The 15,173-nt window shown below is 38.5% G+C and overlaps 1 protein-coding gene across 5 annotated transcripts in view; it reads right to left on the reverse strand.

Annotated features, from left to right (window-relative positions):
• LOC149192225 (histone acetyltransferase GCN5-like) overlaps positions 1-15,173 on the reverse strand; it is a 427,304-nt gene that overhangs the window by 381,236 nt on the left and 30,895 nt on the right. For all 5 annotated transcript variants that reach the window (XM_089404509.1, XM_089404510.1, XM_089404508.1 and 2 more), the window contains exons 2-3: positions 5,103-5,167; positions 4,801-4,881 (exon numbers count right to left, since the gene is read on the reverse strand). In XM_089404509.1, the coding sequence (XP_089260635.1) occupies positions 4,801-4,881; positions 5,103-5,167 (146 nt within the window). The remainder of the gene's footprint in view (positions 1-4,800; positions 4,882-5,102; positions 5,168-15,173) is intronic.

A 15,173-nucleotide genomic window follows, 5' to 3' on the forward strand; every position in this document is an offset into this window, starting at 1 on the left:
ACTTGCGAAATAGAAAACCTAAATGACTAAGGAAAGTAAGTCAGCGTACTCTATAGTGTGCCCAATGCAAGATGTGTTGGACCTAGAATTAGATTGGCTCTTGCAAACAAGGAAACGAACACCTTCAATTCCAACCCTTCCATCAACAAAGGGCACAAAAGCGATAAGATCTAAACAAGACGAATGCAAAATTCTTATTGTTTTCCAATCCATACATCTCATCTAGCCATCTATTTGCTCCACCCAAAAGAATGTTGGAAATACTGAGAGGGTGGGGGTGAATTAGTATTCCTTTTCAATTGTTATTTTTACCAGTTAACTCATTTATATTTAGAACACAAAATGAACAATAGGAATAAATGCTTTTATTAATATAATCTTTACAATAAATCAGATACAATATATATAAGGCTCCAATCTGTTGCCAAGCACCAACTTGGTCTTTTGTGAGGCTCCAACCTCTGGGGCACCAACACTATCTTGTCAAGGCACAAACCTTGTTTGTTTGAGGCTCCAACCTTCAGGGCACCAACCCTCTAGGCTCCAACCCACTGCTATATTTTGTCTAGATATGTTTGATAGTAATTCTCTGCTCCCAAAATCTTCTTCACTGAATTTTGTCAATCTACAGCTTCACTGTAGTCTCCATGCTACATCATCAATGACAACCTGTCTTCATATGAAGGAGTCTTCACAACTCTTCATATTGCCCACACAGAGTCTGCAAAGTTACCTCATGATGATTTCAAATAGCCATCATGATCTACAATAGTCTTCACACAACTTCAATGTGTCTACAGTGAACTGCACTAAGCTCTGCACAAAAACAACTCTCTGTTTCAAGCCTCTGTTCTCACTATCACGGTAAATGCTTCAGGAGTGACTGTTGCGGTATCTTACTTCCAAGGGACAAACTCACAAATGCTTCAACGTTGGTGTTTTCTACTGCTCCCTTCAATTGATGACTGATAAAAACTTACTTGGTTGGTTCGAGGTCAAACAGATCTTCGTCTTCCGTTGGCCCTTTCAGCTTCCTTCTTCCTCCTGTGACCTTCGGCTTCCTTTTGTCCTGCTGGACCTTTGGCTTCCTTCTGTCTTGCTGGACCTTCGGCTTCCTTCTGTCTTGTTGGACCTGCAGCTTTCTCTGTTTCTTCCAGTTCGTTCCATGTGAACCTTTTCTTGTTCTCTGTTATAGATGCCTGATACGCCTAACCTTTGGCTTCCTTTTTCGCTCACTTGATCTTTGGCTTCCTCTGCGCTCGCTCGACCTTTTGGCTTCTCGACCTTCAACTTCTCGATCTTCGGTTTCCTATGTCTCTTCGAGTTCACCAATACTCCAAAGACACATTCATTTGGAAGAGAGGTCGAATTACAATAGATGTTGCATATTAGAATTATATCAGAGAGGCCCTTTCATCCATAGACTTAATTATTCATGGAAATCGCATCACAAGAGAGGTTATACCCATATTGGAGATCCCACGTGCCACGTCATTCCTTTAATCCCGCAATCGCAACTTTCGGAGGTTTGCATAACATAGTGATTCCACCACTATCAACAGAGCGGATGTGATACGATCTTAAGCAGTTGTTAATAAACCCGTCGAGTCCACAACCTTATCGCAATCGACGGTTTTCCATCGTTACATCTCTTCAAGACTTGCGATATGCGACGGATGCGATATTTCTATGGAGTTGTTACCATAAAATAATCGGATCTGCAGTACATATCACAATCAGCAGATTTCAATGTGACAAGGCTTTAAAGAGACTTGCTATGTGGCAGATGCAATTTTGTATTACAGGGTATTGTAATGGTCCCGTGGGTCCGTATATATATATCGCAATCACAAATTTTCAATGTGACATCCCTTTGCATTACATAACTTCTGATGCGGCAGTACCGATATGGTGGATGTGATATAACAATAAAGTGTGTTCTATTGGAGCAGTCGGGTTCGCAGCTCATCGCAATCGACGGTTTGTGGGACTTCGACAGGCACATGGATTAACAATAGCCTTAACCCCCGCAATTGACCATGATCTAAGGGTTGACTATGAGATCGACGACTAAGATTGAGTGCGGGACTTCAGCCACGATCAAGGAAGTCCGTACTTTCCTACCCCCGCTCTTCCGATAGCTTTCTTCTTTACTCCTCTATTATCGTTGTTGCTCTACTGCATCTACTGCATCATTTGCTGTTCACTTGACCTCCTGCGTCATTTGTTGTTCAATTGTTGTTCAATTGACCTCCTGCATCATTTGTTGTTCAATTACTATTCAATTGACCTCCTGCGTCATTTGTTGTTCAATTGACCTCCTGCATCATTTGTTGTTCAATTGACGCGTCATTTGCTGTTGAATCCACTTGGGTCCTCCATCTCATCATATTCGATATGAGCATTATGATCAATGGGCATCAATGGGCAATCATGTATCAAAGAATTTGCCATCATAAACACTGCTATATTGACATCAATGACAACCTAGATTAACAAAGAATATACCCCTAATTGACTTTTTTGTTCTTTTGAATCCAGTACTCTTCCATATCTATTTCCCAAAACACATACACAAATGGTCGAAGACCAATGTCCATACATAGCAATAGAGAATTGATCTATATCACTTGTTCATTCCTTCCTTTACAATCTGCAGTTATCCATATGGCACGTGAGTTTGTTTGGGAGACCTACACTTGGGACTCGGGAGCTCTGAAGGTAAAGAATAATAATATTGATTTCTATGCTTCCCCTATGTCCCTAGGGTGTGGGCACATGTGAGTGACCCATGGGATGTGATTCATCCAGCACCAAGCCTTCATGTATGGGCCCTACAAGATATCGGCTTCACATGCCCCCCCGACCCCCATCCACACACTAACACTACAACAAATTGCATTAGCCCATACAAGCCACATTCAACAGCAGGGTTAGCAGCATATGAATAAGTATGAAATGCTTCAGATTAAGAACTAGCAACAACCATAACAAATAGAAAACCCAGATATGACTTCCAAAAATGATAGGACTGCATGAGTCAAAGATGCCTCTTTTTCTTTTTCTTTTTCCCCACTTCCATTTATAGTTTCCTGATGATATCATCATGCAGAAAATATTTTTAAACTCAACTGCTAAATATTAGACATTCACTTTTTTTTACTAAAGTGAATTACAAAATAGAAGTACTTTTTGAAATTATCTTGAACTGCTTCTCGCATGTTCACACTAAACCTATGCGAACGTTCCTGTCCATGCTATATTCTCAATGCTAGTAGATAATTATGGAATTCACATGCCCCTAAATCTAAGGATAATGGAAGCAAGGGGCCATTGTGTTCTAAGGGTCAGACGAGAGAGCAGATCTCATGTAATGATGCAGATACAAATGGAGCCAAGTCCAAATCACCAAGATCAAATTAAGAAGGTTCAACCCATGAGTCCCTGAATTAAATGCAAAAACCTTCCATAAGAATATTTGTCATGGGAAACAAAAAAATTATGCCAACAATATCCCTCGTTACCCTTGCTTTGAGGACAAAACGATTCTAAAGGTGAAGGCAAAGTTATATGCATAAAATAAAGAAAGATAATAAATAAATATAATAATAAATATCAATAAACAATTAATAAAGATGTCAATTGGGTTTAGCTCAAGTGGTTGTGAGAAATGTTGTTATCGTTCCCACCCAGGTTCAATTCCTGCATGTGACATGTTGAGCTCATTATGAGTATTTCTTGGAATGGCTTTGAGCCTTGTTGTCTGAATAGTCCCTTGAGGACTGAAACATGTACGTTCCCCGTGTGGAATACAAAGATATTTCTTATAAAAAAACAATTAATAAAGATAAATAAATAACATAATATAAATAAATAAAAAGACACAACCTTTCAATTAAAAAGGCACAAACACACCCCCTTGGGCTATATTTGCATCTGGGGTCCATTCAATGTAATTCACTTTTATATACATATACTTATTCATTCTAATTCCAGTTGGTAAAGTTAAATTTAAACTTGAGCATACATGCTCCAAAATATGCAAAGTTATTATAGTTACATTAGGATTATTAAGAAAAGCTTATGACAGAATGTTAACAGTAAGTCGATAGAAAGAAATATGTCAAATGTAATGACAAAAAGGGAGCTGTCATATACTAATTTCAAAACATTTAAGGTTAGACTCCTGTTGGCCATATTCAGATACCATCATACCAAACAACGCACTTGCTGGAGCTGAACTATATTCTATAAAAAAATGCAACTTTCAGAATGAGTATGAGACATAATTACAGATGAAAACAGGACTGGCCTAAACAAGGCACGCTTTTTCCAGGCAACTGAGGCCTTACAGACAGTTAATATATATTCAATGAAAATTGATAAACAGCAAACAACCCAACCAAAATAAACTAACTAAAGCAACTATGAAAGTACACAAGCTGTACCTTCTAGAGTACCACCGTAGCAAGACTTACCAGAATCAGTCAGAAGAAGACAATCATTATTCACATTCCCCTTGTGCTTAGTTCTTTAATGAACAGAAGGAATCACATGTTCTTAATAGCCAATCAAATCTTTCATGTCTAGATTACTTGTGAACAGGGATGCAATTGTGATTTAGATATAGACTTATTCATCAGATAAACAGTAATTAAAGAGCGGGATTGTTTGTATTTCTAATTGTTCAAACTGCCTAATTCCATCAGACAGTCAAAGAAATGCCTGACATAATTTGGCAATGGCTTAACAATCTACCAATATTTCAGTTTCATCTCAGAAAGCATCAAGAGAGAATACCTGTCCATTACAAGTCTGACAATATACTCTTTTGGCATGTTTGGAAGTTGCCTTGCAAATATATTCTTTAATCCAATAAGCCTGTATAAGTGACAATACAGTTTCTTAGATAGCACTCAAGGCATTTTCAAAGAAACAACTGAATTGTGTAACTATCTGCCACAAATGACCATTATTGCAATCCATCAGTTTTATGTTTGTAATCAGAAAATAAGTCATGGTATCATAGAAAGGGGTAAGAGAGACCCAAATTTAAAAAAGCCACTGAACACTTGAAGAAGTTGAAGTGGGTAAAGAAAAACCAGATCATGTGTTGATCAATTCCATCATTACCGAAACACACGAATTGAAGCCGACCTGCATCTTCCTGAAAATAAAGCCATGGTTTCAACCATATTAGTAGACCATTTCCACCATAAAAAATTATATTATTCTTACTTTTACAAATATACTTCAGCAGATTCAATGCTATTACAGTAGTTAAATGGAGCTACCAAATCTTACCAATTGCCACATTAATTAAAAATTGATTTCAATGGGGATCTCGATTAGTTATACCAAATCAATATTACAGCAGGATTTATAGAGACCTGACCCTTAATAGCAAATTCTCACTGTAGATTCTAGACTATAGATCAATTGCAAAATTCTAGGTCTAAATTCTGTGAAGATCACATTATTTTTCCAGGCATCTAGATTAAGGTCGGACTCAGCCCCAAACCCACCTGAACCTACACTTTACAATTCTCCTACACCACTCTACTCAACTGCGACATATGCCCACATGGCAGCAATCTTAGTTTTGCCCAAACCCCAAATATCACACTAGTTTAATTTTATAGCTATATTTTTGTTAATGACATCACCCCAAATAAAAGCTGTACACTCTCAAGGAGTTTTCAAGTTGTTGTCAAAGTACATTATATACATGCCAGAGAACAAAGAATCGAAAAAGGTCAACAGTTTTTTCCCTTGTTCAATAAGGACTAATTTCAATACCTGCAATAGCTTTTGTTATTGTAAATAAACAAAACACTAACAATTTACAACCATGGTAGCCATGTTCAAAAAATTAAAAATGAGAACCGATGGAACCAAAAGAACCATGGTATCCATCAACGATGTTACCTTAATGCTGAAGAGTCTAGCACCAAGCACCTTTCAAGAGCCAGGATACAATTTCACTCTATGGCAAATGCTACACCCTATCAGGCTTAACAGCTATGATAACCTCAGAGTCAGGAGACAAAACACACTATTGGGGGGGACTAAACCCTGTTGAGGGGAAATATCACCACCCCAGTTTCATAATCCGACTAACTTAAGATAGATTCTTCAACAAACCAGGGACATTGTAGACATTCCTAGACAGCAAACTCTAACCTTCCATCTGCACATGCATCCTTCTTTGTCTTCAACTATGTATTCTTCTCCATCACACAAGATGACAAAATCAAAGTTTGATCTGTCCTCTACAAAATCAGTATACCAATATTTCTTCAGCAAACCAGAACATGATATTCCTAGACAGTAAACTCTAACTTTTCATCTGAACATGCATACTTCCTTTCCTTTAACTATGTATTCTTCTCCATCACACAAGAGAACAAAATCAAAGTTTGATCATACCAATCTTTTTTATTAGTAAAACATTGCGACATCCCTGAACCAATGTACCAATATGTTGTGTTCCCAATGACTCCTTATTCACTAGCCATAAAACATAAAATTCTCCGTCCTTTATGTGCAACCACATTAGTTTATTTCTTCCCAAATTGATCTTTGGAAGAAGGCCTTTGGTTGTCTTTTTCACCCCACAACCGTTTTATGCAAAATTGACCTTATGCCCTATCTTACCTGTACCTCTTTTCAGATCAAGCTGAAAGAACATCAAAACTTTAATGGAAATTCTTTAGTACTTGGAAATGAAAAATAATGGCAATTTCCGAGAATAGATGTTTGGATCAAATGGTGTTGGGGAAGGAATTGCAACCTGAATCAAATAAAGGATCTCAAGCCAAGCACAATGAAAAAAGTTGGGATTCTGCGATGCTGACCAAGCTCCCCGTGATTTTTGAGATGCTGCACTGCATTAAAGATGGAGATGACACTTTCAAAATTTTGAGATGGTTGAGGAACATGTATGAGTTTGGTGTTTCATACATGTTCCTCAACCATCCCAAAATTTTTCTTAAAGAATTTGTTGTTTGCAACAAGAATGGAGGAACATGATTCTCTTCAAGACCATCAGTTAAAAATCAAATATAAGAGAATAGTTGAAATCAGTAGACAGAAAGATGTATGAAGAGGATCTACTGATAATCATTTTAAATAGTTTACCATTGCCCTATAAAAATTTTGTCAAAATCTGAACATCACTGTTAGGGTTTCCTGATGAGCCCATGGTGGTAACTGAGTACAATGGTAGTGTTCAAAAACCCCTTAGACAATCAAGCACATCGTCCTAAGAATAATACAAAGAACATGCTGCATTATGTGACCAAGCTCCCCATGATTTTTGAGATGCTGCACTGCATTAAAGATGGAGATGACACTTTCAAAATTTTGGGATGGTTGAGGAACATGTATGAAACACCAAACAAAGGTAGAGCATTTTTCTTAAAGAATTTGTTGTTTTCAACAAGAATGGAGGAACATGATTCTCTACAAGACCATCAGTTAAAAATCAAATATAAGAGATTAGTTGAAATCTGTAGACAGAAAGATGTATGAAGAGGATCTACTGATAATCATTTTGAATAGTTTACCATTGTCCTATAAAAATTCTGTCAAAATCTGAGCATCACTGTTAGGGTTTCCAGATGAGCCCATGGTGGTAACCGAGTACAATGGTAGTGTTCCAAAACCCCTTAGACAATCAAGCACATCATCCTAAGAAGAATACAAAGAACATGATGCATTATGTGTACAATATCTGTATTGTGTATTGTAGAAATGGTGTTTAACCCTGAGACGGCAAAGTGCAGGACCGCAATAACCGCAACAACCACTAAAGTGCTTAACCATAATGAGGCAGCACAACTATCTAGCAAACCCCTCAGTTTGGGTTTACATTAAATATTCCCACACCCTTGAACACAACTTGAAGGCTCCATGAAGATGAAATTATCCCATCCCAACACCACCCTTTAATGAGATGCAAAGTTCCTCATTACTGCAACATATCTTATAAAAAATTTGGGGATATCAAATCATGCATTCCCCCCCAGAACACAACCAGGTTAGGATCACTAATAGCCAACCTAACAATGACGACTCCAAGGTACAACTAAATAGTGACCTCCACAACATCACCCAATCCTTTTCAAAATGTAGTGAAGCAAACACATCCAACAAGGTTTATAATAGAGAGTTCATTAGAACTTGAACCTCCCAAACATCTCCACATAAAAAGGTGGAGCAACAAGAACCAACGCACAAACAGTAAGAATAGGTTTTGCAAATAAAACTGTCAAGAATAGTGCAAAATCAAAAACAAAATAAACTTAGCTTTCTTTGCTCAAAAACACACTTGATTTCCTAGTGTGTATCGAAAAGCAATTCCTTGATCCATCATTAATCTTAGTAGTCCCTAAGCCACATTCTCTTCTTCTTCAACTTCTTCTCCCCGTCTCATCATTGACCAACTTTGCTGAGTTGCTTCGAATAGTAGAAACCATCAATTGGTTCTCAACAACATTAAGATGGGTTTGTACATCCCAACATGCACAACATTCCTTGTTAAACACAAGGGAGGGATAACAACAATCACTCAGGCTCACATACAAGGCCTCCAATAAAAAATTGTCACACATGCAAAAAAATGCCAACATGCCAATAAGATTGTTGAAAAAAAAAGTCTAAAAACAACTATACCAGCAATTAATCAATCAATCAATCTGTTGGAAAATGCAATATGGCAGCTATTAATTCAAATTTTCCTTAACCTTAATATTTGCTTGTGAACTTTACTTATCTTCTTATGTTTTCTTTATTAGATCACTTTTATCAAACAAATATCAAGAGCACAATAGTAAAGACAATGGACACATAAATTAGGCTCCAAGCCAGGGGAAAACCTGGAAAATCTCTTCTCTTCTTATAGAATTTGCTTCAATTGAGACAATAAATACCCAAACCCTAGACCAAGTCCTCCTCCTAGTACCAAGTCAGCCTTCCAAGAAACCCTTCCAAGTAGATCAGATCAACAAGGCTTGATTCTGCTTCAACCAGCTTCAACCCTACAACTTTAGCCTTGTAGCTGCTGCGGAAACCCTAAGATAAATCTTCTAGAAATCCTTCTTTGAACAAGATAGATTCTCCCAAGGTCAATGAGGTCAAAACAAAATATTCGCTCTTCCAACAACTTGATACTGCAATTCGATCTTCTAAAATTCGAACTTGCAATTTCAGCCTTCCTTGAAGCTATAGAAACCCTAGATTTCGCATGTATGAGAGAGATAAAGCCCAAAAACAACTTTTCTTCCTTCTTCTTGCCTTCTCGACCTTCGCTCTTCTTTTCTTCTTGCTTCCCAGCTTCAGATCAGATTTCTTCTTGAGAGATCGAACCTGTGTATGAGTGAGTGCCAAATAAGGTCGAATCTGCGTCTATATATAGCCATTCCAAGGGGTCTAATTCCCTCTTTTAGGCCGACTTGTAGTTTTAAGGTTTCTAGGACCTTCTAAACTCAAAATAAATTATTTTACAAGTTACATCTTGCTTGAAAGGGTCTTATAATCATGATGTTGACTCTCTTGACTCATGACAATAAATCCTATGACCTAACAAACCCTAGAAGCATGAAGAACATGCTTTTACCTAGAAGACCATCAATAAGAAGCATGAAACCCATGCTTTAAAATAATAACTTTCTTTCTTCTTTTGTTTGTTACATAAGATATACATATTGAAATGAGTACAATAACAATTATGAAGACCGAAACTAGTTACATTTCCAACACGATCAACAGCAATAAAGACTATTGTACAATTGTCTAGTCGACAATACACATGTATGAAGTCCTCAAGCACCTATTCAAATGCTACCACAATCAATCCCACTGGTCAACACTAGTCCTAAATTATTCCTCTTAGACCTCTTACACAAAGATTTGTAAGCATCATTGCTACCATACTAAGATTTACAACTCTTGGACGAACTCCTCGATCTTTATAAGGAGGATGTCGATATGCTAAAAAATCTTGTTCCTACTTAATAGAAGGTGTGAGATGTGATTCCTTCTCAACCAAAGTGCACGGTGTACCTAGAAATCAACAAAACTATCATCCATCTCCAACTCATGCATACTACCATCAACTAGAAAACCAGTTGGCGTAGGTTGTCCTCTTTGCAACTTAGCAGTCCTTTTTAGGTGCTTAGGCAACATGTGGACCCAAGGAGTTACAATGGTTGGCAAGGGTGCCTTCGGACACATGAAAATGCTAGACACAACTATTGGATGCATGTTTGTTGAGCACATGGCACGTTGGCACAAATCACTAAAGGGAGCAGAGGCACCATCAGGCACAAGTCACAAGAGGGCATAGAGGCACTGTCGAATGCAAGCAATCAGTGAGCAATTGTAATCTTTAGTGGATACAATCAACACTGGATGAATGGCACTTAGGTCTTGTTATCTTGCATGTCAGCAGGGGTACATAAAAACTTTTGCAACATCTTTCATCACCATTGTAAGCCCAAGGTCACAAGGCAAAAGCGGTATAAAAACCATGTGAGACCCTATATTAGGTATACTAGACCTGTGTCTTTCTCATTGAGTCTATATTTTGTTGTCTTGGCCGAACCATGGCTAGTCCCTTGAAGTTCAACTTCGGGTTACTCTCATCCTAAACAAGATTGGAGGGCCTTAGGTGAACTCTCTTATTCCCTTATGGTTTTATGGGAGCCTACATTTGTAGGGGTGATCATCGGTGTATGGGCCAGTCCAACCTACAACAAGGAGCACCTATGTCATTCCACGTGGTTAGGGTCTATTGAGTCTATAGGTGGCCTTGGCTTTGGTGCAGTATTCCTCACAACAACTATCAAATCATGGAAATCTCATTTTACAACATTTGACATTTCTCAAGGAAGTTCATGGTTACTAATGCAAAGTGGTCCCAGGGGTCAAAAAGGCAACTCGGTTTGGTCTCAAAGTGTGCAGTTTGATGAGAGGATTCCATGCCCCATGGAATTTTTTCGATTAGAGCATCCAGTGCCTAGTTATAGCTTTTGGTCAAAGTTGGTCAATATGTCAAATAAGGTTTCCAGGCGACAGAACAGGCAAAGCATTGGGCAGAATCAAACATGCATTACATCAAAAGTGATCAACACAAATAGACAAACAATACCCATGTGTCAGATCTCAGAGATTAGCTAGGGTGTTAGAAAACCTACATAGGGAGGTGATGACGTGGCATACAGGGTGTGATGCGGCAATGCCTTATAGGATATGAAAAATCTAAGAGATACCCAATATGGATATAGACCAGCAAAGCAATACCCAAGTTCCATAGTTGCTAAAACAACAACACAATTGAAGATCCACCAAAAGGTTGGCTAAGTTGAATTACTCAAGGGAAAAATTCAAGTTGAACTAGCCTTTAAGGGTCAAATTAGTTGTTGGGATGAGTAAACTAGCCATTAGAAGGAAGATAGATAAGGAAGTTGAGCATTCGCCCAGGAAAGTAGCCATTGCAAGATAAAAAAAATTCACTAAATGACCAATTTGAATTCCTTCATCAAGTTGCACTCCTCCAAGGACCAAGTCAAATTCATCATGGACTAAACATTTGGAATGTTGAGCCTACTAAGCCTACTATTTTTACTATTGACCATCATGGACCATGAGCAAAGGGAACCTTAAGCTAATTTGTGGAAATTTGTGGATGACTAGTAAAATATTTTCTTCAAAGATAGTCAAAACTGGCCATTAGCTAGCCATTTTCTAGTCGTTATAACTTTTTCTATAAAGGCTAGTCTCCCCTCATTTGTAAGGTTGTTGTTGTCATTTGAGATTGGTGCCATCATAATAAAAGAACTCATTCTTTGCAAACCTTTTTCTATTCTATTTACATTGTGTGGAGCAATTTTTATTTCCACCTTTTTTCTTGATATATGCTATTGGAGTAATCTTGCCATTGAGGGGCTACATAGTCATGGAAGGGGCAACTAGGGGGCAACCCCACTTTGTCAATTTGTTTTGCAGTTGGATCGATCCAAGCAACCAAACCATTATGAAGGAGAGCTTCGAATTTTGGAGGGTCTTGTATTCATCACACACAGGATCTGAAGATTGGAGACAGCACTTTGACAGAGACCACTCTTAAGTAGGTTTGAAAATTATCCAGGATATTAAGTCAATAGTGGGGGCGATTTATGTTCAAGACCAATCCCTACCTTGAGTTATCAAGCTATATTGACATAAGAAGGTGTCAATTTCCCACTCCCACAAGAGTGAGGTAAGTAAGACATAGTTATAACCCAACAACCAACTCTTCTTTAAAAAATCCTAAACTTCTGGTTTTTTGTACTTTGTTAAGGATAAATTAGCTTGCTAGTTTCAATTATTTATTTTATTTAGCAACCATTTCCTTAGGGAAAATTGGGTAAATACTAAATTGTTAGATCTAACCAAGGATAGATATAAGTACAATCTGTAATATAATTTACACTTGTATCTAGCTGATTTGTCTTGCAGATATGAAAAATATCTTGGCTGTTATAGACGGGAACTGCAACAAAAGGGCGGTTTTTTCCATCCAAGTGAGTTATTCTATCACTAAAACCTCCTCTAATTATTCTATTGTACTTAAATTTCATCCATTTCCATTGTTTAGAGTAAATTTTATATAATTTCCAACCACATTAAAGGCATAGATCTGCATCTAGAAATTCTTGAGCGATTTTACATAAGAGGGTTTCACCCAGAATTCTGAAAAGTGACTTCCAATTTGCTGGAAAATAGCTTTTTCAGCCATTTTAGGTTGAGTGGAGGGGCCCCAAAGGCCTCAAAATTGGACCCTCAGACCTCTCCACTCCTAGACTTACAATTTGAAAGTGCTTAGGCACTTGTAGGGTCACTGTTGTGGGCCAAATAGGTTGTTGTCCCTGCATTTTTATGCAGAATTTACAGTCTAACATACAGAAAAGCAAGTTGTTTTGAGCTATGACTCTCTAACTAGTAGTCCAATTCAAAAACTAATTGCATATTTGGTTAGATAATTTTCTGTAGACCAAAATCCACTGTTCACGCGTCATATCTTTTATGTTTTCGTACTACTAAACTCCATTGTTTAGTTTTCTACTGCACAGTAACATCTTTTACAGCTAAGCAGTTTCGGGAAATTAACACCTCCACTTTAAATGACCACATATACGACACTAATCTTGTTAGAAATCATTTGGGGTTATCTTAGGGACTCCTCCCTTGGCCATTTAGGAGGTTGTTGAACATAAAGAGTGGGGGGCTTGGGTCAAGGTGACAGTGGGCCCCTGCCCAGTGTGTGTGTTAAAATTGGCAACTAGGGCCAAACTCCATGTGGGTCATCTTATTTATGGCAGCTGATATTTTTCTTGGATTTCTCTCATCTAGAAGTGTAGGATTAATCTAACGATCATCCGATTCTGATATGTATTCATGGAGATATGAATTTATTTGTATTTCTCGACAATTTGTCAAGGTCGGCCAGCAAGTAAAATAGTGTTGCACACCCCCAGCTAAACCTCAACGTGGCATATAAGTAGAGGAGACCTTGAGGCATTAACTCCCTCATCTCATCTCCACATCTCTTCTCTCTCCTTGTCTCTTGGGTATGCGAAGGAGGAAGAAGACTCTCACGTGGGAAGAAGATAGAGGAAGCAGTTAGGGCAGCAGCTGTAGGAGGAAGCAGGAAGGTGCAGCAACTTCATTTTGGGTGCTAAAGGACTGCGTTGACCAGCGTATAGGCTCCCTTGACTGCGGATTTGTGTGGGCAGCCTCTCCTAGGCTAGCCGCATTGCTGGACAGCCTGCATTGACCTGTTGGAGGACATCTTTGGGACAGCGTTGACTGGTTAGGGCTGGCTGCAGTGTTGCTGTAGCATTGACTGCTGTTTTGACCTCCTTCCATTGACTATTTTGGGCTGCTATCTACTGCTGTTGGAGGCCGAGTTCTCCTAGGTTGTCTTGAGGACATTTGGGAGCTGACTGATCAGCCTTGTCATTGTTGTTCAAAGGTTACATTACTGCTGTTGTAAATCACAGATTTGTGATATTGTACTATCTCTCTCTCTCTCTGCTGAATTATTGAAGAATATAGAAGAATTGATCAAAGGGTTTTCCCGAATTGGGGTTTGTCCCTGGCTGGTGCCACATCTTGTGTCTCTTGTCTTGGCTTGTCTTCTGTAGTTTACATTTATGTTCTATCTGCATTTTACTATCATGTTGATGTGATTGCATACTGGAAATTGATATTGGGCTAATAAGAAAAATTGAAGTAAATTGCTCTTAAGCATAGAACATACCATAAATTAGCATGGTATCAAAGCTGAGGTGAAGACAAAGCCCAAGCAAGAGCAAGAGCAATCACCGAAGACGGTTGGAAATAGTCAAAAGGCTTCATGGGTTCCTCAACACACTTCCCTGCCGAAGACAAGCTCCGTGAGAAGTCTGACTATCATGGATGGAAGATGTCTCTTGATCTGACATTGGAAGAGCAGGAAGTGTTGGATTACGTGAGGGGCAGAATTATGGAGCCTCCATCAAATGCACCGGCTGCTACAAGAAACAAGTACACCAAGGGTGAAGTCAAAGCAAAGAAGATCATCCAGGACTCTATTGACAAGCATCTGGTGGCCTACATTTCCGAGTTGAACACCTCCAAGGAGATCTACGATACACTGGTAAGCTTGTTTAAAGTTAGTGATGCAAATCAAGTTTTGTTCCTCAAAAATAAGTTGAAGGATATTAAGAAGGGCAATGACGAGAATATTCAATCCTACTTCTTAAGGATCACTAAGATCAAGAATGATCTCCTATCGATTGGAGAAGTCATTTCTGACAGGGAACTAACTATCACTACGCATGGAGGGCTCCCATCCGAATGGTATGTATTTAGAACCACTCTTCTCAACAATGATCGAATTCCTGGATTTGAGGAATTGATGGCGAGATGCATTCAAGAAGAGACAAGGATGGTGGAGCAAGAAATGCCTTCAAGCAAAGGCAATCCCATTGCTTTCTCCTCTCATGCCAAAAGGAGAAATAATTCTGGGTCTAAAGGTCACTTCAAAGGAAAGACCAGATTGAAAGGTGGAAGGAAGGGAAGACGCTTCAATTGCAATAAATTTGGCCACTACGCGAGGGAGTGTCGAAATAGAAAGGACACATCAC

Source organism: Pinus tabuliformis, chromosome 2_2, assembly GCF_031772625.1.
Source record: "Pinus tabuliformis cultivar Carrire ecotype Pingquan chromosome 2_2, CPIR1, whole genome shotgun sequence".
NCBI classification, from domain to species: domain Eukaryota; kingdom Viridiplantae; phylum Streptophyta; class Pinopsida; order Pinales; family Pinaceae; genus Pinus; species Pinus tabuliformis.